Consider the following 24,423-nt stretch of genomic DNA (forward strand, 5'->3'; position numbering starts at 1 on the left):
GTTTTTATTTTTCCTCAAATCTTATTTCCTTTCTTCTGCTAACTTAGGGCTTAGTTTATTCATTTTCTAGTTCCTTATGTTGTAAAATTAGGTTATTTGTTTGAGATCTTTCTTACTGTAGACATTTACTGCTGTAAACTTTCCTTTTACTGCTTTTGCTGTTTCCCATAAGCTTTGCTATGTTGTGCTTTAGTTTTTGTGTTTCTCAAAATATTTTCTGATTTTTCTTTTGATTTCTCCTTTGAGCCATTGATTGTTCAAGAGTATTGTTTAATTTCCACATATTTGAGAACTTTCTGAAATTATTTCTATTAGCCATGTCTTATTCTATTGTGGTCAGAAAAGATACTTGGTATGATTTTAGTCTCCTTAAATTTGTTAAGATTTGTTTTGTGGACTAGCATGTGACCTATTCTGCAGACTGTTCTGTGTGTTTGAGAAGAATGTATATTTTCCTGTTGTTCGGTAGAATGTTCTGTATTTGTTTGATAGGTCCACTTGGGGCCATAGTGTTGCTCGAGTTCTCTGTTTCCTTATTGATCTTCTGTCTGGATTTTTTATCCATTATTGAAAGTGAGATATTAAAATCTCTCACTACTATGTTCTATTTTTATCTTCAGTTCTGCCAATATTTGCTTCTTATATTTGTGTACTTTAATGTTGGGTGCAATGTATTTATAATTATTACATCTCCTTGGTGAATTGATGCATTTATCACTATATAATGTCTGTTTTTTGGTCTCTTGTGACCATCTTTGACTTAAAGTCTAATTTGTCTAAGTATGGTTACCTGTGCTCTTTTAGTTAACGTTGGCATGAAATATCTTTTTCCATCTTCTCACTTTCAACCTGTGTGCATCCTTAAATTCAAAGTGAGTTTCTCTCGTAGACAGCATATGGTTGGATCTTGTTTTACATTGATTGATTGATTTTAATTTATTTAATTTATTTAAATGGAGTCTTGCTCTGTTGCCTAGGCTGGAGTGCAGTGGTGTGATCTCGGCTCACTGCAACCTCTGCCTCCCGGGTTCAAGTGATTCTCCTGCCTCAGCCTCCTGAGTAGCTGGAACTACAAGCGCGTGCCACCACACCTGGCTAATTTTTTGTATTTTTAGTAGAGACAGGGTTTCACCATGTTAGCCAGGATGGTCTCCATCTCCTGATTTCATCATCTGCCTGCCTTAGCCTCCCAAAGTGCTGGGATTACAGACGTGAGCCACCACACCTGACTGTTTTGTTTTATTTTTAAAAATTCATTTCATCCACTTCATGGCTTTTGATTGGAAAGTTTATTCTATTTATACTTAAAGTAACTACTGTGATAGGGAAGGACTTACTGTTGCCATTTTGGTGTTTATTTTCAGGCTGTCTTGTAGCTTTTTTGGTCCCTCTTTTCTACTCTTACTGCCCTTCTTTGGGTTTCATTGATTTTTTTGGGGGTAATGATGAGATTTGATTCCTTTCTCATTTCCTTTCATGTATCTTCTATAGATATTTTCTTTATGTTCACCATGAAGCTTACATAAAACAGCCTATACTTATGACAGTCTATTCTAAGTTTATAACAACTTAATTTCAATTGCACACAAAAACTCTACTCTTTTACTCCCTCTCCCCCACTTTGTTATCGATGTTACACTTTGCATTTTTTAATGTTGTGTGTTCATTAACTGATTTTTATAGTGATAGTTATTTTTATAACTTTCTTTTAAGTTCTATACCAGAATTCAAAGATTTACACATTGTCATTATAGTATTAACAGATTCTATATTTGTTTATTTACCTTTACAAGGAATTTTACCTTTCATATGTTTTCATGTTGCTGCCTAGCATTCTTTTATTTCAATATGATGAACCTCCCTTTAGCATTTCTTATAAGGCAGGTATAGTGGTGATGAACTCTTTCAGCTTTTGTTCACATGAGAAAGTCTTTATTTCCCCTCCAGTTTTGAAAGACAGTTTTGCTAGAGAGAGTATTCTTGGCTGCCCATTGTTTCCTTTTGAATCGATCATTCGTCTCCCTTCTGGCCTGCAAGGTTTCTGCTGAGAAATTTGTTAATAGTGTCATCGTGGCCCCCTTTTATATGAAAAGTTGCTTTTCTCTTGCTGCTTTCAAAATACTGTTTTTGTCTTTGACTTCTGACAAATTGATTATATCTTGTAGTGGACTTCTTTAAATTAATTCTAGTTGGAGTCTTTTGGGCTTCTTGAAGCTGCATGTCTATTTTCTTCCCTAAATTTGTTCATTATTTCTACTTTCCATTGGGTTTTAATCTTTATCCTTTATTTTAAATATTGGAATTATTAGCTCATTATCTGTGATATAGGTTGCAGTACTATTTATTAACATGTCAATATTTGCCCCTAGTGATGTGAGATAACAATAATAATCATAAAACAAATTTTCATATTTGGGCTTTTTTCTGAACTTATTTTCTGATTCCACTTGTTCTAAGCTATTCATATACCAAAACCACCTTTTGTCTTAATTACCACACTGTCTTAATTAGAGGAAATACCTCTAATATTTTGTCATTAAAGGCTTTATAGTATGTTTTATTGTCTGCTGGGACTTAGTACCTCTACAAGTTTTATTCTGAAGTGTTTTCCTGGCTATTTTTTAATGTTTATTTTTTCCATATAGACTTTAGTGTCAACTTTTTTTTACCTCCATAAAAAGTTTGTTGGTATTTTTATTGGAATTACATTAAATTTATACATTAACTTTGGGAGAACTGGCATTTTTATGATGTTAAATCATCCTATCTGAGAACAAGTATGTCCACTTATTCAAGCTGACTTGTCTGTCTTCTAGAAGTGTTTTAAGGTTTACTCACTTGGGTTTTGCATATTTCTTGCTAAGTTTATTCCAAGTATTGAATCTTCTTTGTTGCTATTGTGAGACTTTTTTCTTCTCCATTATATTATTTAACTATTTATTGTTTGTGTATATAAAGGGTATTGATATATAGCTATATGTATCTATATATAACATATATATCTATATATATAACACATATATCTATATATGCTAATTCCATATCCTATAGCTTTACTGAATTCTTTTATTATTGAGTTTTATCATGAATTCTCTAGGGTTTTCTGGGTATGATGGTGTGTCATTTGCAAATAGAATTTTTTCTTCTGTGTCAATTTTTGTGCCTCCAATTAATTTCTCTTGATTAATTCCATTAATAAACTTTACAATGTTGAATAGCAGTGGAGTATCTTGCGCACACACACACACACATACGTGCACACTCATCATATATTTTATCCTATTAAGAAAATATCCCTCGATTCTCATTTTTGAGTGTTTTTTTTGTCAAGGGTGATTGTGGAATTTTGGTGTTGGTGAAGGCTTTTTCAGCATCTGTGGAGATAATCTCTTGTTTTTTTTTCTTTAAATATATTGATAGGGTATATTATTTGAAGGAATTTCCTAATGTGCTGAATTCTGTTTAGTAATATTTTATTTAGTACATTGGTCTTGACATAAGTATTTTTGGTCTGTAATTTTAAAACTATTATACATATAAAATTTATCGTTTTAACTATTTTAAAGAATATATCCAGTGACATGAAGAAAATCCACATTGTGATGCAAACATCACCACCATCCATTGCCAGAACTTAAAACTGAAATGCTTTATTCATTAGACGGTGGTACCCCATTTCCCTCTTCCTCCAGCCTCTGGCAACCACCGTTTTGCTTTCTGTCTCTGTGAATGAGACTACTCTAAGCACCTCTTTTGAGTGGAATTACACATTTTTCCTATTGGGACTGGCTTATTCCGCTTAGCATAATGTCTTCAAGGTTCATCCATGTTGTCATCCTTTGTGTTTGGTTGATTTTTTTTTTTGTAGTGAAACATTTTAACTCCCTTTTCCTTTCTTTTCTGTATATTCTATAGCTGTTTTCTTTATGGTTACCATGGGGATTACATTTAACATCCTAAAGTTATAACGCTGTACTTTGAATATATACCATCTCAACTTCGGTAACAGACAAAACTCTGCTCTTACGCAGCTGTATCCCCACACTCTTTCAGTTATTGATGTCGTAAAATCACATCTTTATACATTGTGTGTTCAAAAACATAGACATATATATATTTTAATGCATTAGTCTCTTAAATCATGTAGAAAACAAAAAGTGATGTCACAAACTAAGATTACAATAATATCCAGAACTTTTTTGGTTCCTTTTTATGATTTCAATTTCTTTACTGAAATTTCCATTCTGTTCATACATCATTTTCTTGATCTTGTCTACATCTTCTTTTAGCTCTTTGATAATTTTTAAGACAGTTGTTTTGAAGTCTGTCTTTAGTGAGTCTACCATCTGGTCTTTCTCAGGGATAGTTTCTGTTGATTTACTATATGAGACAGATTCTGCCAATGCTATTGTTGTCTAGGTGGGGAGACAGATTTTTGGTGCTTCTTATTCCATCTTCCCCCTGTCTCCCACCCTGTTTTTCTTTTTTTTTTTTTTTTGTGGCGGGGGGATACTGTCTTGATTTGGTTTAGATATCAGTGTTAAAACTGGTTTCATTAATAGCTTTAAGACGTTTTCTCTCATTTTCAGTACTGTGGAACAATTTATGGAGCATCGGGACTATCAGGTCTTTGGAAGTTTAGGAAAATTTCCTTGTGAAATCATTTGGGGTTGGTATTTTGTTTTTTATTTCTTTTGGTGGAGTAACTTTATTTAATTCCTACTAACTTACTCTAATTCTTCCATGTAAATTGGTATGCTTAAGATTTGTCTTTTATCTACAGGAATTTTTTAAATCTTCATTTTCCTAGAAATTTATCCGTTTCATCTAGATTTTCACATTCTATAGAGGTCTGCAAAGTAGTCTTTTTAAATTAAAATTTTATTTATTTTTTGTTTGTATATATTCTAGGGTACAAGTAAAATTTTCACAGTAAGCTTTTATAATAAAAATTCTGTTTAATGATTATCCTTTGTCATTTCTTAATTTGTATACATGTCTATTTTTTTCTTAATCAAATTAACTCTGGATTTTTTTAAAAATCAATTTCAATTTATTATGTTTATTGTTTTTATATTCTCTACCTTATGATTTCTGCTTTTATCCTTGCTGTTTTATGATTTCTTTCCTTGAATTTTTTTTAGTTTACCTTTTGTGCTTTTCTATTTAATTGGAACTGGGAATTTCATTCGTTTTTTTTTATTTTTATTGACAGGAATGTTTACTGTTAGAAATTTTCCTAGGACCACTTTGTATGTATCCCAATGAGTCTGATATGTAGTATATTTATTATTTTTCAAAAAAATTCTGTACTATTGGTTTTTATTTCCCCCTTTACCCAGGATTTATATCATAAATTAAAAAAATTTCCAAGTGTAAAGATCTTTTTAAACAATAGTTAAAAAGTTGTTAATCTTACTATACTCTGACAAGAGTATTTGTAATAGTTGTACTTTGTGGAAGTTACTGTTATTTTCTTCGTGATCCAATAAATGATCAATTTTTGTGAAGTGTATTCTCTATTATCAGGGTGTAGAATTTGAGATCCCTTGCTCTCTTCCTGCCCCCGCTCCATGAGAGCTATATATTTTGATTTTAATGTTTATGTCTTTTATAGTCTTACTTACCTTTTCCCCATTTTATCTATCTGGTTCTAAAAGGGATGTGTAAAAGTATCCTGTTACTAGTTTGTCTACCAATGTCTCCTTGCTTCTCCTATAGTTGTTGCTCTGTGAAGATGGTTGCTGTGTTGTCTGGTGCATAGATATTCATAGCTGTCATGGCTTCATTGTGAATTACACTGTTCAGAATGCTCTTAGTCACATTTAAGCTTTTTTTTTTGGCTAGAATTTTACTTTGATATCACAATCTACATCCCTGTTTTCTTATTGTTTGATATCCTTTGTCCCTTTAGCCTTTCTGAATTTTAGTTATATAGCATATAGTTGGGTCTTGCGTTTGAGCTGAATTTGAAAACCTTTTCATTTTAGTAGACAGGTTAAGCCCATTCTCACTTATTGCCATCTTGTGTTTGATCTTCCTTCATCATCATATTTTATAATTGTTTATTTTTTCATTTATAAATGTGGTGATATGTCAAGTATTTGGTGTCTAGGAAGGTTTATGCTTTTGTTCCTGTCATTACCTAGGAAAGTTACACCTTTCTAAAATGCCTTCAGGCCCATATTTTTAAATCTAATCATTCATTTATCAGTTTGCCTGTTTTTAATAGCATTCTTTAACTTCTCCCTACAGCTATACAACAATCAACGAGGTGGTTCTAAGTTTTCTTATTCCCTCCCCTCTCCTCCCATTGTCGAGTTCCATTATTTATACTTTGTCACAGCATATAACATTTGCACATTAGTCTTCCATTCTTCCTTTTTTTTTAGTTTTAGATCTATGACTATATAAATAAAAATGCTCACTTTAGTTGTTTTGATAACATTTCCTAGTCATCTCTTAGTTGGAGGAAACATTCTCTAGTAGATTTCTTTTTTCTTTTTTCTTTGTTTTGAGACAGAGTCTCACTCTGTTGCCCAGGTTGGAGTGCAGTGGCACGATCTCTGCTCACTGCAAGCTCCACCTCCCCGGTTCACGCCATTCTCCTGCCTCAGCCTCCGGAATAGTTGCGACTACGGGTGCCTGCCACCACAGCCAGTTAACTTTTTGTATTTTTTTTTTTTAGTAGAGACGGAGTTTCACCATGTTAGCCAGGATGGTCTCCATCTCCTGACCTTGTGATCTGCCCGCCTCGGCCTCCCAAAGTGCTGGAATTACAGGCGTGAGCCACTGCACCCGGCCCTCTAGTAGATTTCTTAAGAAGGGCTTATGGGTACAGAATTCCATTAATTCCTATGTATTTAAGACTGTTTTTCTATAGTACTGATGCTAGAAGGCACCTTAGCTAAATACAGAATTCTTGATTCACACTTTCTTTCACTAAATTTCTGAAAAATGCTGCTCCATTGTTGCCTTGCTTTGCATATTGCTTTTGAAAAATTCTGATACCAATATAATTCTTTTGTCCTTGTAAATTTGATCTTTTTGCCTGAAGGCCTGGAAAATTTTTTCTTTGTGTTTGAAGTCTGATAGTGTCCTGTAATATGTCTCAGAGTTGACTGTTTTGGGTTGCTTTTCCCAGACATCTGGCTCATGACTCCCATACATAGATTTTGTTCTTTTTTGATTTCCAGAATGTTTTCATGAGTTATATTCTTTTAAGCGTTAGTTCTGTTTCATTGTTTTGTTTTCTAAGACTCCATTTTTCCTCCTGTCTTACATTTTCATTAGTGTCTCTTTGACCTTTATACTTCCTTCATTAACTCATTTTCATTCTCTTGATTTTTTTTTTTGCTTTTCTCTGATGCTCTTTATTAAATTTTTATTTTGATGTCATCTTCCTTGTGTCCTTATAATTTACTCTTTACTTCAAAGTTGACTTTGCACTTTTATTACCCACCCTACCAAGTTCACTAAGTTCTATTTTTATTTATTCTTGTCTTTGTTCATTTCTCTTCTTAGTTTTTGAAATTCTGATTCAAGGTGGTTTTCATTTTTTCAGATGTTCGTGTATTTAATTTAGTTTGAGTATTGTCTCATAGGTTTTTTCTATGTCATAGCATTTTGTTTTTTACTTTTTGTGAAATTTTCATTAGATGGGGAGTGTTGGTTCTCATTTTCTGATCTGTTAAAGAAACTTTTATGTACTTGCTTAATCTTCTGTTCATTTTGTGAATTTTGGGTTTTACAAGATTTCTGGTTCAATGACCCTCCCTTCTATCAGTATAGAAAAGTCATTTCCTTCGTGGTGTGTGTGTGTGTACGTACATGTGGATACTGAAGGGTTGCGTGGCCTCTGATTTTTCAGGTTTTTCTGGACCCTGACTTTCCCATTGGCTTTATTTTTATGTCTCCAGTCACTTTCCAAGTACCTTTCCATTTCTTTTTGCTCCCAGCCCCCTCGAAACTATGCTTTTCAGATTGTCACTGAGTATTACGTGTGTTTTTAGCACCTACTCTGGTCTGTCAGGATACTTTAAAATACTTTTGCCCTTAGGATGGGCTTTTCTTTCTGATGGTGGTGGTGGTTATAGAGAAATTGTTGCTGCCCACTCTCTCCTTCTCTCTTCTTTTCAGTTTTCCTTAGCCTTTGTCATGAGCAAGGACAATCCAACAGGGCATGAGAGATTTTTGCTGGGTAAGATTTGGTGTTTTTTATCTTTTACTTTACTTACAGCTATTTTAAAGTCTGGGTATTTTTGGCCGGGTGCAGTGGCTCATACCTGTAATCCCAGCACTTTGAGAGGCCTAGGCGGGCTGATCATGAGGTTAGGAGTTCGAGACCAGCCTGGCCAACATGGTGAAACCCCATCTCTACTAAAAATACAAAAGTTAGCCAGGCGTGGGGTGCATGCCTGTAATCCCAGCTACTCGGCAGGCTGAGGTGGGAGAATCGCTTGAACCTGGGGAGGTGGAGGTTGCAGTGAGCCAAGATCGTGCCATTGCACTCCAGCCTGGGGGACAGTGAAACTCCTCTTGGAAAAAAAAAAATAAATAAATAAATAGAGTTTGGGTATTTTCTTGTTTTCTAGTTATGCTGAAGACATGCTTTTTTTCATAGTAATTTAATTTGTTCTTACTGTTCTGCATCGTGTTCAGAGGATGTATATCTCCCTACATATTTCTTTGCCTTGTGATTTATTTTATTCTCATGACCATTGGGGCTGGCTCCTTGACTTGACAATATTAATAGCTGTAGTATTAGGGTCCACTCTGGCTACTTGGATGTCTTTTTGAACATGTGCATTTTGCTAACAATTCACTTCAGTATCTGATATCATTACATTTTGACAATGAGCCAAAAGTTTTAATATAATATTCAATCACAAATATTTGTATTGTCACTTGGAAAGATGAGCAAGAAGATGTTGAAGAAAAGGAGAGAGATGAGATAAAATAATTTCAGGAGACTTTACTCTGTGATAATATTTTATAACTGTGATATATAGTGATATACTTTACTCTGTGATAATATTTTATAACTCTGCATTCACATTTTATCATATAACTCTAATGTATTAATTTTTAATTGGTTCAGCCTAACTTTCTCTGTCCTGAACATTGGAATGTGCTTATATATATGGCTCATTAAAACTAATCACTAAACGGGAGTATAATGTGATGGTTTGTTGGGAGGTAATTTGGTATTCTGGAGATGGAAGGACCTCAAAGTTTTAATATACCTACAACACAGCAATTTACAAGCTATTGAATTTATTTCGTGGCTTATTTGTGAAGATTTGGAAATCTGTTAAACATGCACATGTGAGTCAGGCACTATTAGGTAGGCATTTCATCTATATTGCAACTAATTCTCACAATAATACTAAAAGGTATCGATTGTAGGCCTATTCGGAGGAGCTAGGAGAGGATCAGTGAAGTTAAGTAACTGATCCAAGGGCACAGTGCAAGCAAGTGAAACGGAAGCCAGCCCATAGTTTCTCTGGCTGTAAAGTACCCATTACATAGTCACAGTTCATCTTAAGGTGGGTAGAGCCATTCTCACTAACTTGCCTTGTGTGAGCTAAAACCATTTTGCCTTGTGATTTATTTCATCCTTATGGCAGTTGGGCTGACTCCTTGATGTGACAGTATCAACAGTTGGGGATCACTTGCAGCATGGATGATTAGTAAGCCAGTAGCATTCAGTACTGTCACTTGGAAATGACTGACTGCTCATGACATAGGGGATTTTGAGTAGAACTAGCTCTGATGGTGCTTCCAGACCCATCATTTGTCAGTGGATGTGCTGCTTGCCAGTCACCCCCATAAGGAGAGGTTGGTTCAGGCTTGGTTATGAGTGAGGGACATTAGTGGGACCTCCCTGCTCCACCGAATCTGTGTCTCAGCTCTTGGGCATTGTAGATGTGGTCATGGTTTGTCTAGAAAGCTTATCTCCAACTTTATTTAGGTCCAAGGTTAGCTTTCAAATCATTTATGGTGGTGGTGCTTTCAATGTGAGGATTTTTACCAAGTCATCTTAGGTAGGTGCAAAATGATTAGTATTCACCAATAACGTTTTAATAGGAACCTTGAGAATTTGCCACTTATGTGAATGACTCAGGGTCAAATGAGGGAGCATTGAGACCCAACCATTTTTTTTTTGGCTCTGGAAATATTTCTCCTATGCAGTCTCTTAAGGGATTAAGTTAACATGGTCACTTGTACCATTGCCTTGGTCACTTGGCAGCTGAAAGGACACATGTCTTTAGGTGAATTTTCTTTAAAGAGATCATGAGCTCATAGTTTGCTTAGCTTTCCTTAGCTTTCCTTAATTTCAACGAGTCATAACATGTTACCCTGGAACTTAACTTTGTTTTCTGGGCCAAGGTATCCCTGTGGAACGGATTATTCACACTGTACATTTACATTTTTTAGAAGTGTGGTTCTATAATTTGCCACATTTTATGTAACATTCTCCAGGAAAACATTTAATAGCCAAGTGTTACTTACCTAAACCTCTCTACCTCTCAGAGCCCCCGTTTCCTAATTAGTAAAAAAGGAGGAAATTGGTCTATATGACCTCAAAGGGCCTGTTCCGGTCTCTACTGTATTTATCTGTGTGCAACTTGGTCACACCTGCCTGTCTGCATGTAGTAGGCATGGGGGTTTGGATAATGTCGCATCCATCCTCTGCTTCTCCCCGTCCAGGCGTGTGCACAGGCAGCTCCACTCGGCACATCGTGACCTTTGATGGGCAGAATTTCAAGCTGACTGGCAGCTGTTCTTACGTCCTATTTCAAAACAAGGAGCAGGACCTGGAGGTGATTCTCCATAATGGTGCCTGTAGCCCTGCAGCAAGGCAGGGCTGCATGAAATCCATCGAGGTGAAGCACGGTGCCCTCTCTGTCGAGCTGCACGGTGACATGGAGGTGAGAAGTACTTTCTGTGGATCCCGTGGCAAGGCAATAGAGTGTCAGGGAAACCACATGGACCAGGGGGCAGTTGGTTTTAGTTGGTGCTCTTGTTAGGAGCTCTGCCTCCTGCTTAACTAGAGGAGAGGAGCACCACTTTCTTAGAGGGGTTTATTGCCATCCCCTTGTCTTGGCCTGATTTCATGTTGTTCCGGGCTCAGATTTGCAAGACGGAATCACTTTTAGATAGCATAAAATTGTGAATTGAGTGCCAGTTTCTGGCACTGGTAGAGAATTGGAATTGGCATCAGGATTGTTTACCCGGGAGGTATTATGAGTCCAATGCCTAAACCCTGTAAGCTTTCCAACGGGAAACATTTACGGTGCTAAATTAGGTCCTTTGAAAATATTTAAGGCCTACATAAAGTGTTGGCCTCCAAAATTTGAAAAGAAAACAGCAAAACTGATATATATATATATATATGATTGATTAAATGCTCACAAAAGGTTACATTACGCCAACTTCTTTACTTGTTCATGTAGAGATCATAAATATTTCATTGTGTGAAAACAACTTGTAGGCTAGATTTTCTCACTTTGCAAGAATTCCTGAATTTGAACAATAATTGCAGAAAAATCTTAGCTAGTCATATATCAAGTGAGTAACTCATAGCCAAAAATTAAAAAATCAAGATGATAAAAAATCCTTCCAAAAATTTTACAGCAAAATTATATTCATCATGGAATGTGAGTGCATTTTAATGTGTTTGATATGGTATATGATGGGGGCTGCCCAAGAAAGAGCTGCTAGTGGCACACATGCACACCAAAAAGACTTAAAGTGGTCCCATTAAGACACTGGTGTCCAACCTTTTGGCTTCCCTGGGCCACACTGGAAGAAGAATTGTCTTGGGCCACACATAAAATGCGTTAATAACACTAATGACAGCTGATGAGCTAAAAAAAAGTTCTGTGCATATTTTTCGTGATATCCACCACCACAGAGAAGCAAAAACATCCTTGCATTCAAAGGGTTGGACACGGCTGCTGGATGCTCCTTGAGACACTGCTCTGACGAGTTAGCAATAAGGCCACTTTCCCAGCCTGTCTTAAAGGCATTGCCCTTCCCTCTTGAGTCACATACACTCAAGGTTCCTATCTCTAGGCTTTCAGGTTCTTGGTGCATGGTCACCCGTACAGTATTGTAACAGTCTGTCTTCTGGTCAAGCTCTGCAAAGTCAAGCTCTGTTTTCTAGTCAAGCTCCTCTTTATCTTAGAAGAGCTGCCGACAGATATCAATGTTCGTGTGTAGTGTTGCGGTTGAGTGTGATGAATGTGCAGAGACTCTCAGTAACTTTACTAAAAACCCAAGGGTGAAGTTCTAGGATTCCTCATTGCTGGGACTACCAATGAGCTCTTTCTTCTTTGTGCAGGTGACAGTGAATGGGAGACTGGTCTCTGTTCCTTACGTGGGTGGGAACATGGAAGTCAACGTTTATGGTGCCATCATGCATGAGATCAGATTCAACCATCTTGGCCACATCTTCACATTCACTCCACAAAACAATGAGTTCCAACTGCAACTCAGCCCCAAGACTTTTGCTTCAAAGACGTATGGTCTCTGTGGTAAGAACATTTTCTCAACTCCTCTTTTCCTCCTGCTATACATTTATAAACCTTACTTGCTCTACTCTGAGGCTCTTGGATGCTGATATTTCAGGGTCTAGTAGCAAGGGTCAGATTCTGGGGAGGATGAAGAATGGCCCGTCTCTGGCATCAATGTTTTTGTACCTAGGGCCTCTCAGTTTATCTTTTCTTCTTGTTTGTTTCTCTAGGGATCTGTGATGAGAATGGAGCCAATGACTTCATGCTGAGGGATGGTACAGTCACCACAGACTGGAAAACACTTGTTCAGGAATGGACTGTGCAGCGGCCAGGGCAGACATGCCAGCCCATTCTGGAAGAGCAGTGTCTTGTCCCCAACAGCTCCCAGTGCCAGGTCCTCCTCTCAGCACTGTTTGCTGAATGCCACAAGGTCCTGGCTCCAGCCACATTCTATGCCATCTGCCAGCAGGACAGTTGCCACCGGGAGCAAGTGTGTGAGGTGATCGCCTCTTATGCCCACCTCTGTCGGACCAATGGGGTCTGCGTTGACTGGAGGACACCTGATTTCTGTGGTGAGTCTCCAAGTTACCTCTAAAAATCCTGGAGACCAACTAACTGGGCTTGCTCAGCCTCTCTGTGCCCCACATTCTTTATCTGGCTAATAAGGGTGAAAATCCCTGTATTTTGTATGACCTGGGATTCCAGTTAGGATTAAGATTGAAGAGATATATGTGTGTGTGTGTGTGTATGTATATGTATATGTATATATATGTGTATGTATAGGTGTATATATGTGTATATATACACACACACTCTGCATGTAGAATTTTTATGTAAATTAATGCATGATCCTTTCCATTAGTATTTCTACAGTTCAGACAAATGCAATTTTAATGTGTTAGACACATATAGGCATCTGTAAAGTGCTGTGTAACCAGTCACATTGAATTTGAAATTCCACCAAGCTTACAGTGTAGTCCATGCCTGAGCAGGATTTTGAAGTGTGAGTAGAATCATTTGGTTGCCAAGAATCTCCTTAATTATAAACACTGCAGGATTGCTAGTGCAGATAGCCCCTCCCCAAGGTCAGCTCCCCTACCTGGACTTGGCATTTATTTAAAGTGTAGGGGAAACTGAAGTGAATCAGATATGGCTCCTGTCCCTCGGGGTGCTGGAGTGAAAAGAACACTGAACTTGAAATCCTCTGTTGTCAGATATAATTGTCGCCTTTTTTTTTTTTTTTTTTTTTGAGGGAAATCAATATGTACATGCATGTTGGAGCCTCAGAGTTTCTCATCATAGAACTGTCAGCAGCTCTGAGCTGGGTCTGGAGGACTTGGGCATCCTAGTCCCAGCTCACCTGGTGGATGGACTGTTCTCTTAGTCTTTCTGGACCTCAGTGTCTGCATCGTAGAATGAGACAGTTGGCCTAGATAACCTGTAGGTTCCTTTGGGTTCTGATTTTCTGAGGCCATGTGGATGATACTGCCTCCTCCCAATCAGCCTGCAAATCAAGCAGCAAATGTTAGTTTCTAAGTTACTGGAAGCACTTTCTCTGCATACTGATTTCTTTGTGTACCTCCTGGTTATTCACTGTGCACACAGAGGGAAATCTTTGGTGCTCCAAATCCTTGGAAACTTCCTCCATCTCCTGCCTGCCTTTGGTGCCTTGAGAATGTGAGGAAGTTGTTGAGCAAATCAGAACGAGGGAAGTGAATCACCCTGTAGCTTCTTTCCCAAGGCCGTTCTTCGTAGATGTGGATTCCTAATTTACAGATGCTTTTAAAGCGTAAAATATATCTGTATTCAAAAAAGGACCATAAAACCATACAAGTTCGCATCATTTGGTAGGACTAGATTTGGCTGCAAGTAGCAGAGAATTAAAATTTTCTGTCGTATAGCTGATCGGAGGCAGTGGTTCCAGCTAATTCTGGGCCTCAAACTGGATTCTAGCTCTTTGCTCTGCCCTTAGTTGGGTGTGGTCTTTTTCTTCATGGTCTAAGATGGAGCTCTAGCCATCACATTCATGCTCCAAGCAGGAAACTGAGGGAAGAGGGGCAAGGAGCATGCATAGCTGTCTTTTAAAATGGACTCCTGGAGGCTGCCATGGGATACTATACTTTATTTACAGTTCATTGGTCAGAACTAGTCACATGACTGCACTTAGCTGCAAGAAGGTTGGGAAATACAGTCCTCATTCTGGTGGTCATATGCCCAGCCTAAAGTTCTGTTTCTGTGGAAGATGGGGAGGATGAAGATTGGTGGAAAATAGCCATCTCTGCCCTGGCAAGTTTGTCTGATGATTAACCATGTTGAATCAGCTGTGCCCGTTTCACTCTGGCTGGTGAGGGCCTTTGTGAGTGACCTCTCCTCCTCTGTCTACAGCTATGTCATGCCCACCATCCCTGGTCTACAACCCCTGTGAGCGTGGCTGTCCCCGGCACTGCGATGGCAACGTGAGCTCCTGTGGGGACCATCCCTCGGAAGGCTGTTTCTGTCCTCCGAATAAAGTCATGTTGGAAGGCAGCTGTGTCCCTGAAGAGGCCTGCACTCAGTGCATTGGTGAGGATGGAGTCCAGCACCAGGTAGGAGCCTGGGCCTTTCACCTCCCATGGGGCTGCTTCTGAAGTGTTCACCAATGATTGGCCTCTTCCAACTGTGGCAGCAGGGTTGACTCTTACGGGGATCATTAGGGACAGGGAGGCAGTATTGTGTAATGGCTCTGCATTCAGATAGCTCTTGATTCAAATCCTGTATCTGTCATGTATTATCTGAGAGATTAAACATCCAGGTGGTGTTACCACGTTATTACTGTTACTGTGATTACTATTGTCTTTATTATTGTAGTCATTTAAGCAAAATGATATAGGAACCCAGGAGGGAAAGGGAAAAGAATATTTTGTGTGATAATGTCTGCTATTGTTAAGAGAGATTGTATACCTTGATTGTGCTAAACACAGTATGTTCATTATTTCAGTGTTTTTCAAAGGTTGTATTAACAGTTACTTGTGGTCAAGTGAGTTTAAAGAACACTAGCTAATCATAGTTAAACAGGTTTCTTTATTGCAGAACTCTAGAGTTTTTAATGTACTACTGTACCTCGCAGATATTTAAGAGAGTTTTTGTTTCTCAAACTTACTTGATCATGGAGCGTGCGTGTGTGTGTGTGTGTGTGAGAGAGAGAATCCCTTGGGACTGGGATTCCACAGAACACACTAGTGTGTCCTGTATCACTCATAAATACAAAAATCCTATGAAGAAACTAAGACCTAAAGAGCTTAGTAAGTTGCCTATGGACACAATTTATAAGTAATGGAGTTGGTCTTAGAATTTGAAGCTCTCTGTGATGCCAAAGATCTGGCTCTTTCCACAATATGGAATGGCCCTTTTGCTGCATCTTTTTTGGGCTGATTTGCTTGTGAGTCATTGAGTCATCAGTTTTTTTTTAAGCTCTTTAGGAGGTATTGAATGTATTTTGAAAGGATATTTACCAAACTCCTCCATCTTGGCCTAAAATGGCTGTCATCTCTCTTCAAAGTTGACTCTGTGTATATTTGTAGGATCTGGGGCAGCGTGTATCTGTGCGCATGTGAACGTGCACATGCGAATGTGTGCAGTGGCCCTGTCCTTCACCGTTGACAGTGATACTACAGACCGTGGTAGAGGTAGAAGCATATTTGGCTTCTAGGAAAGGAGAATGTCTTCTGTGATCATGGGCTGCACTCAAGACCTAACGTCTTCATCGCCAAGGAGGACCATTCTTGCTAAGTGGACCGAGTAAAGTGACTTACCACTATGTTCAACCACGAATAGGAGAACTCATGGTAAATGTAGCTAACCAGCCTGCAGAATAATGAAAACAACATTTCAGTAACTATACTATTCTGTCCCTGATGTTGTAAGCCAGGATAGGGACCATTTTATATGGTTCTCCCCAAAGCTCTGTAGGGTCATAATCGCACATCCTATCAAATGGATGAGACTGAGGCTCAATGCCGTGAGGTGATAAAGCTGGGATTTATGTTCATAGCATCAGTCATTGTGTCCTAGCCCTGCCATTGACCTCATTGGAACTGTGAGCTGAACTGTGGCCTAAGTCATGTTCACTGGAACACGGGTATCCATTAGGGCCATTACTCTTAGTCACTTCCAGTGATCTCATGTGCTCTAGTTTAGTTGTTGGGCTTTATCCTAGTGGATCCAATTTGTCCTCACTGTGGAATAGATGAGCTAAAGTCCTCCTCTACTGCCCTATTTCAACTTGCCAAGTTAAGTAATTGCCTGTTCTGTGGTATTCCCTAAATGAGTTGACAAAGCCTTGTATTTCTCTTCCTGATTTGTATAGCTCCTGAGCTCCTGCAAGGCTTGAATGATGTTGACCAGTTTACATATGTGGCTAGCAACCTGTGGTAATTTCAGACTGGTTTTACTAGTAGTGGCAAAATGCTCGCTCTTAGAAGGAGACAGAAATGATCTTTTCCTTGGCGTTCTGTGATGAGAAGTAAGCTCAAGTTTGCAGGTTTCTGGCTGCATGAGTGTCAGATGTCTGCAAGGTCCTGAGAGAAGGAGGCTTGTGAACTTCATCTTAGCGTCTCCAAACTCTCCTGCCTTTTGCTTCTCCTCTCTGGCCCTATTTTCCCCTTTCACTGCCCGCCTCATCTTCAGTCCAACACATTAGAATATGTATTCAAGTTGTGTAAAGGGGCCATCCAAATATTTCGGATGTGGAAACTGTCTTATAAATATATTCTAAAGTCAGGTGAAATAAAATTAGTTAATTGAAAACTTTGAAAAGAACACAGCCACTTTTAGTGATTTCAGAAAATACAGTTTAAATGGATGAAAGCAAGCATCATATCCAGCCATGTGCATTTTCAACTTTGACTTTCAAAGCAGAGAAAGAATAAAAACCTAATACGAAGAACATTTCCATTAAATAAAGTTTTTTTTAACTGAAGAAATGAAGCCCAGAAAACCTTTTATTCAGGGAAATAAACTAGGGTATAAAACTATTGTAGTGGCCGGGCGCGGTGGCTCCAGCCTGTAATCCCAGCACTTTGGGAGGCCGAGACGGGCGGATCACGAGGTCAGGAGATTGAGACCATCCTGGCTAATCTGGTGAAATCCCGTCTCTACTGAAAAATACAAAAAACTAGCCGGTCGAGGTGGCAGGTGCCTGTAGTCCCAGCTACTCAGGAGGCTGAGGCAGGAGAATGGCGTGAACCCAGGAGGCGGAGCTTGCAGTGAGCTGAGATCCGGCCACTGCACTCCAGCCTGGGTGACAGAGCGAGACTCCGTCTCAAAAAAAAAAACCCAAAAAAACCTATTGTAGTAATTTCAGAAGAGCAAAATATTCACTAGTTTCCATAGATCTTATTTTACAAAACAGAGTCTAAAGAGGTGAGCCTTTGCAGCAGGCTCAGAAGGGACCAAGAACCTGCACTGGCTGTCCTTGGCTCAGTGGAGCCGCTGGTGGTGGTGGGTGCTATACCGGCAGGCACAAGCTTAGCAGGAACCATGTCCATGGCCCAGAAGCTCTGGCCTGTAGCCTCCTTCCCTCTCAGTCTCTGCTGTCCCTAGCTGGGCTCAGTGTTTCCATTTCATTTGCATCCCTCATCAAATTGGCTGGTGAATCAAATTCATCAAATTGCATGATGAATTGCTTGTGTCCTTCTTTGACCTTGTGCCTTGAAAATGTCAGTTTTCCCCACCGTATTCTCTGCAGGCCGCTCTTTTGTCACCTTTATTCAAACGTGAACTCCTGCTGGCTTTCATACCTGTTACGGCCTGGTGGTATTCACGCCTGGGCCCTGGAACCTGGAGACTGCAACAGGCCTGCCTGCAGTTGGCCTGGGGTTGTGCAGCAGCACCATCTGCCGGCCGCATCGCCGCATAGCCTGGCCAGGCCTGGAGAGCCGCTACAGTTGCTTTTAGAAGCTTAGCCTTAGCTTGTTTTTTAAATTTTTATTTCTCTTCTTTCCCCTGCCTTGGGTGGGTCTTAAGCTTCCTGGGAAATGACAATCTCCGGCAAAGGAGGGCAGACACCTGCTTTGGGTCATCTGTTGTGTGCTACCCATTCTCAGGATAGTAGGAAAATTGTGTGATTCATTTTTGAGTTTAAATATCTGAGGTCTATGTTTAAAAGGAGAGAAAAAAGAACACTGAAACATATACAGAACATGACCCTCTCCTTCCTCATCCCCTCATGTCTGCCAATCTGACGCCCTGCCCCAGCTCTCCGAGGCCAGTGCCCCGGGCCCCTCCCTCCACCTTCCCAGCTGGAGTGGCAGCCACTGTGTCTTTTCCGATTTTCTCTTCCTAGTCCTTGCCTTTTCCATCCTGCACACTGTCGCCAGGGTTGTCTTCATTAGCTCTTCTCTGTGAGGCAGGGTCCTGCTTATGCCTCCGGACCTGCACCTGCCTGCCAAGGTAAGGCAAGTTCCTGCAGTGGGCTCATAGGGCCTCTTCTGTCATCTTCAGCCACCTGCCTCACCTGTGATGCCAGGCGCTGCAGGAGCGTTCCTTCGTCTGTGCCTTGTCAGCTGTTTCCTGCCTGGAATTCCTCCTCCTTTCCCCTTTGCCCAAGTCTTCCCGTGCTTCATAGGTGTGCCCTGTGAGACTCTCTGCAGTGCCCAGTCTTAGTGGACTCTCCTTTTGCACTCTTACTGCTCTTTTATTTTTATAAACAGCTTTACTGAGGTATAATTTACATGCCACAAACAGCACATATTTAAAGCGTACAATTCGATAGATTTTGCCATATGAACACACCTATAAAACCGTTGACATAACCAAGATAACGAATTTCCATCCCCTAAAAGTTAGCTTATGCCCTTTTAAATATATCTCAACCCTAGACAGCTACTGGTCTGCTTTCTGTCACTATGGATTCGTTGACATTTTCTGGAATTTTGCGTACATGGAAACGTGCCTACGCACTTCTTTTCTGCCTGGCCTCCTTCACTCAGGATAACGCTTTTGGGATTCGTCCATGCTGCTGTGTGTTTTGATAGTTTTCTCCTCCTTGTTGCTAGGTAGTATTCCACGGTGTGTGTGTCACAATTTATTTTTCTCATTCAGATTTTCACCAGTCTTACTTCCTTACCTTGACTGTCAGCCATTCAAGGGCTCGGACGGTGTGTTCAGACCTGCCCATGACGGGCACTGTGTCTATTGACGAGAAGCAGTTGTAGTGCAAGAGACTAGGCCTGTGGTGTCTTGGGCCAGAATGCTAGGTTCAAAGCCTGGATGTGCCACTTGGTCAAATTTCTTAACTTGGTGCCTCAGTTTCATTATTTGTAAATATAGATGATACTACTTACCTGGTAGGGTTATCATTAGGAAAATAAATAAATGTAAAACTCTTAGAAAAATACCTTGAACATATTTATTATTAGTTATTTGTGGGAGGCAGAAGAGCATGGTGGTTTAAAACCATGGATTTGGGCCTGGCGTGGTGACTCACACCTGTAATCCCAGCACTTTGGGAGGCTGAGGCAGGTAGATCACTTGAGGTCAGGAATTTGAGACCCAGCCTGGCCAACATGGTGAAATCCCATCTCTACTAAAATACAAAAATTAGCTGGGTGTGGTGACGCATGCCTATAGTCCCAGCTACTTGGGAGGCTGAGGCAGGAGAATCGCTTAAACTCGGGAGGCAGAAGTTGCAGTGAGCTGAGATCATGCCACTGCACTCCAGTCTAGGCGAGAGAGAGAGAGACACTGTCTCAAAACAAAAACCAAAACGTAAAGAAACAAACCATGGATTTGGATTCAAAGCCTCACTCTGTCACTGTTCCTGTGCACACCTAGCGAGTGCCTTAGCTTTCTCATTGGAAAAGTGAGGGCAATGGTAAAAAATATCCTCACCATAGGATTGCAGTGAGGATTACATGAGTGATTTAAATAAAGCTCTCAACATAGTGGCACGTAGCAGGTGGCATTTGAATGTTAGCTGCTATCATTTATTGAGTGAGTGAAAGGTGTCAAGGGCAGGACCAGAGGGGTTAATCCTGAGGGAGGGCAGGGCACTTTGGGGGAAGGGGACCTTACTTGGGGGTCTTTGATCTTCCTTCTTAGCTGACTGATTGCCTACCGTGGAAGTAATAAGTAAGACCTTCTTGACCTGGGAACTTCTTAGAGTCCTTTGAGCTGCTGGATAAGAATGTGTTTCTTCAGGGGCAGTTTCGCTTGAATTTAATTTTAAGTTTAAATTTAACTTCATGGCTGAATCCAGAGGGAGACTGAGTCCTGGCTCTGCTTCTTATTAGTGGAGCTCTTTGCTGTGTACCCTGTGCTAATCACAGTTTCTCACTCCTTACAACAGTCCTGCAAGGCAGGCTTGAGTACCCTCATTTTACAGGTGAGGAAACTGGGCACAGCGGAACGCAGCCCGTGTTAGAGTTCGGGAGTTCCTGACTTCAAAGCCTTGTGCTGTGGGGCTGTGTGTAACTTTGAGAAGGCTGCTCTCTACCCTGGGCCGTCTCTCATTTGAAAAATCAGAGAGCCGCACTCAGGCCTCTGAAGTCACTGCGGGCATCAAGAATGTGATGCTTTCAAGAGTTTTGCTGTCCTCCCCACAGCTCTTGCTATTGTCTGAAGTCAATTTCAGAAAGAAATGGCTTTTTTTTTCCCCCCAAGCAACATCCCAATTTCTCCTTTGGCTTGAGAAATGACTAGCAGGTGCGATCCAAGAACTCTTATTTTCTTTCCTTGCTTGGTTTTAGCATTGCCAACAGAGAAGGGTATAGTGAAGGTTTCCACGTTTTAGTTTACAAAGCACTGTGGCGACCACCTTTCTGAAAGCCATTAGAACCTCACAACCTCCTTTTAACCTGGTTTTGTTCATCTGTGAGGGTGTCAGAGGGCTGGCTCAGGGACTGGCCCTCGCCGCAGGCAGGGAGAGCTGACCTCTGTGAACTCTGGGCTTTGTACCTAGAATGTCCTGTGCCCTCTCTGAACCTCGCTTTCCCCTCAGTTCCTGGAAGCCTGGGTCCCGGACCACCAGCCCTGTCAGATCTGCACGTGCCTCAGCGGGCGGAAGGCCAACTGCACAATGCAGCCCTGCCCCACGGCCAAAGGTGAGAGTCCTCCCCTCGCTGGTGCCTTCATGGAGGAACAAGGGCCCCTGCAAGGCCCCCCAGTGACCCATCTTCATCCCTGGCAGAGCAGACTCGAACACTGGCACTTGCAGTCCTGGAGTGGGTGAGCTTCCTTGCCCAGCCTGCATTTCCCGTCGCTGGGCCTGGGAGCCCCATTCTGCATCTGGGTTTGACACTCTCAGATTAACCCTTGCCTCCGGTCTCCAGCAACGCTCAGACTTAGAGTCCCCTGGAGGGTAAATGTGAGGGTGTCACCAGGAACATGGGGACGCTCATCTGTCAGAGGGCCCGTGGCCTGGATCCTCGTGGGATGACTCTACAGAACTCATACTAGTTTTCAGTGAGCAAGAACATTTGAAATCCCTCCGAGGCTGTCCCACTACTCATTTCTCTGACTTTTGTGGCCGTTCCTCTCCTTCAGCTCCCACCTGCGGCCTGTGTGAGGTGGCCCGCCTCCGCCAGAATGCAGACCAGTGCTGCCCTGAGTATGAGTGCGGTATGTGTCCCACCAGGGGGATGTCTCCAGGGCCCAGCCCCACCCCCGGGGGGGTACCACGTTGAGGGTGCTGAAAGGTGGCTCTGTTCCCAGGCACAGGGTGTGTGAAAGGAGGTGGGCAAGGACTGACTAGATATTCCAAAAAAATGGAAAGGGTTACCTCTGGAGAATAGGATTGGCTTCCTAGAAGAATCTTCTGTAAATTACTAAACGTAGGTTTGACAGGATTAATGGGGTGATGGCTGGGGACCGCAGAGATACACTGAAAAAAAAATCATGTCAAAGCAGCCCATTTTCCTTTTCAGTAAGATTTTGAGGCCGCTAGATACAGAGAAGACCACATACTGGGCACCTTGAGTTGAGCAGGTTATTTGCTAGAGGTTTTCATGCTAGCCCTGTAGACTACTCTGTGAATAGTGGGCTCGGTGAATTCAGAGCTGATGGAATTATGGTTAGCATGGCAGGAAATCATTAGTGCCTTTGTCCTGTCCAGTGTGTTTGTTGCTTATACAGATGAAGACCTAAAGCACAGGCGTGTACAGTTTGCAGTGATGCAAATCTTGAAGGGAGAGCAGATAGATCAGGGGGCAGTCCAAGCAACTAAAAGAAAATCATATAATTGGAGAAACTTGTTTATACTCATGAAATTGATCAGAAATAAATAGAAGTCCCATAAGAGAGGGAGATGTGGCTTGAGAACAATTAATGTAAAAGAGGTCTTAGAATGTTGGCAGTAGAGAGAACTAGAGGGATCGTTTATTTCAAGCCCCTCATTTTATAGACATTACTAGGCTCCTACAATGTGCCAGGCACTTTGCCCTTACTATTTTGTGAAATCCTCAGACTGATCCTATAAGGTAGGGTATCCCACCTTCCAGAAGAGGAAACAGGTCTAGAGTATCCAAGTTGACTTGGCTGAGATGTGGAAGCCCTAGTGGATGATAAGAATAATCAGTATGACTTGGATTGATCTGTCCATCCATCCATCCATCCAAACCCATGTTATCTCTGTCCCCATTATCATCACTTAACCTAAAACAGTAGAAGTCTGTATGAATAGGAATGTAGTGTCCCACTCACAGGTAATAAAAGAGTAACCTTGCTGAACTCTGCATGGACGTCTCTTTCTGGCCTTCAGTGTGTGATCCGGAGAGCTGTGACCTGCCCCCAGTGCCTCACTGTGAAGGTGGCCTCCAGCCCACACTGACCAACCCTGGCGAGTGCAGACCCAACTTCACCTGCGGTAAGGCCTCTGTGGATGAGGAGGGGTGGTATGGCCTCTCTCCTGGCATGAGGGAGGTCATCCTCTTTCTCAGGGACCTGTTCCAAGATGATGTCATTTCCTGTTTTCTACCTGGCTGAATCTGGGTTGGAAGGGCATCTAGAACAGAAGGGTTAGGGTCACACCTGCACAGGATCCTTCCGGCTGCATGCTGCTGAAGGATACCAGGTGTGGGCACAGCCACAGGCACCTCCTTGGGTTTATGAAGAAGCAGCTGGGGCTGAGATGAGGCCTCTGAATCTAATCTTTATTTGTGCCCATCCTCCTGTATGTCATTGAGGGGAGGGAATGACTTCCCCTCATCATTGGATCGTATTGCCAAACAAATTTATAGTTTTTTCCCCCTCTGAAGGAGTATATATGTAATCACTATATACTATAATTTAAACATAGTGTTGGACTAAAATAAGACACGACAAGAAACCGAATTCTTTGTTTACCTACCGAGAGTACCCACTCTAACTCCACTGGCGTTCTTGTCTGCTGATGTGGACTCTTCTCTGACTTCCTAGATGTGAGACTTCAGGGGTGGGAGGAGAGCACATTGTGTTTGAAGGGAGCTAGAAACCGGCAAAGGACACAGGGACAGGATTTGGTCTTTTAAAAGTGACACTGTGGCTTTGACAAGATTGCTGGCATTCTTTCATTCCACACTGATTGCTGGTGGGCCTAAAACTGTAGGGTATTGTTCTAGGTACTGAGGTGGGGATAGGGTCACAAAAACTGGCAGCCGGGCGCGGTGGCTCAAGCCTGTAATCCCAGCACTTTGGGAGGCTGAGACGGGCGGATCACGAGGTCAGGAGATCGAGACCATCCTGGCTAACATGGTGAAACCCCGTCTCTACTAAAAAAATACAAAAAAAACTAGCCGGGCGAGGTGGCGGGCGCCTGTAGTCCCAGCTACTCAGGAGGCTGAGGCAGGAGAATGGCGTGAACCCGGGAGGCGGAGCTTGCAGTGAGCTGAGATCCGGCCACTGCACTCCAGCCTGGGTGACAGAGCGAGACTCCGTCTCAAAAAAAAAA

General features: G+C 41.2%; 1 protein-coding gene across 2 annotated transcripts in view; it reads left to right on the forward strand.

The window, feature by feature from the left end:
- Positions 1-24,423, forward strand: part of VWF (von Willebrand factor) — a 172,054-nt gene that overhangs the window by 114,137 nt on the left and 33,494 nt on the right. For both annotated transcript variants that reach the window (XM_025401752.1, XM_025401750.1), the window contains exons 35-41: positions 10,714-10,934; positions 12,350-12,542; positions 12,752-13,093; positions 14,907-15,106; positions 21,499-21,601; positions 22,044-22,118; positions 23,257-23,361. In XM_025401752.1, the coding sequence (XP_025257537.1) occupies positions 10,714-10,934; positions 12,350-12,542; positions 12,752-13,093; positions 14,907-15,106; positions 21,499-21,601; positions 22,044-22,118; positions 23,257-23,361 (1,239 nt within the window). The remainder of the gene's footprint in view (positions 1-10,713; positions 10,935-12,349; positions 12,543-12,751; positions 13,094-14,906; positions 15,107-21,498; positions 21,602-22,043; positions 22,119-23,256; positions 23,362-24,423) is intronic.

The sequence above is a fragment of the Theropithecus gelada genome, chromosome 11, assembly GCF_003255815.1.
Source record: "Theropithecus gelada isolate Dixy chromosome 11, Tgel_1.0, whole genome shotgun sequence".
Taxonomy (NCBI): Eukaryota; Metazoa; Chordata; class Mammalia; order Primates; family Cercopithecidae; genus Theropithecus; species Theropithecus gelada.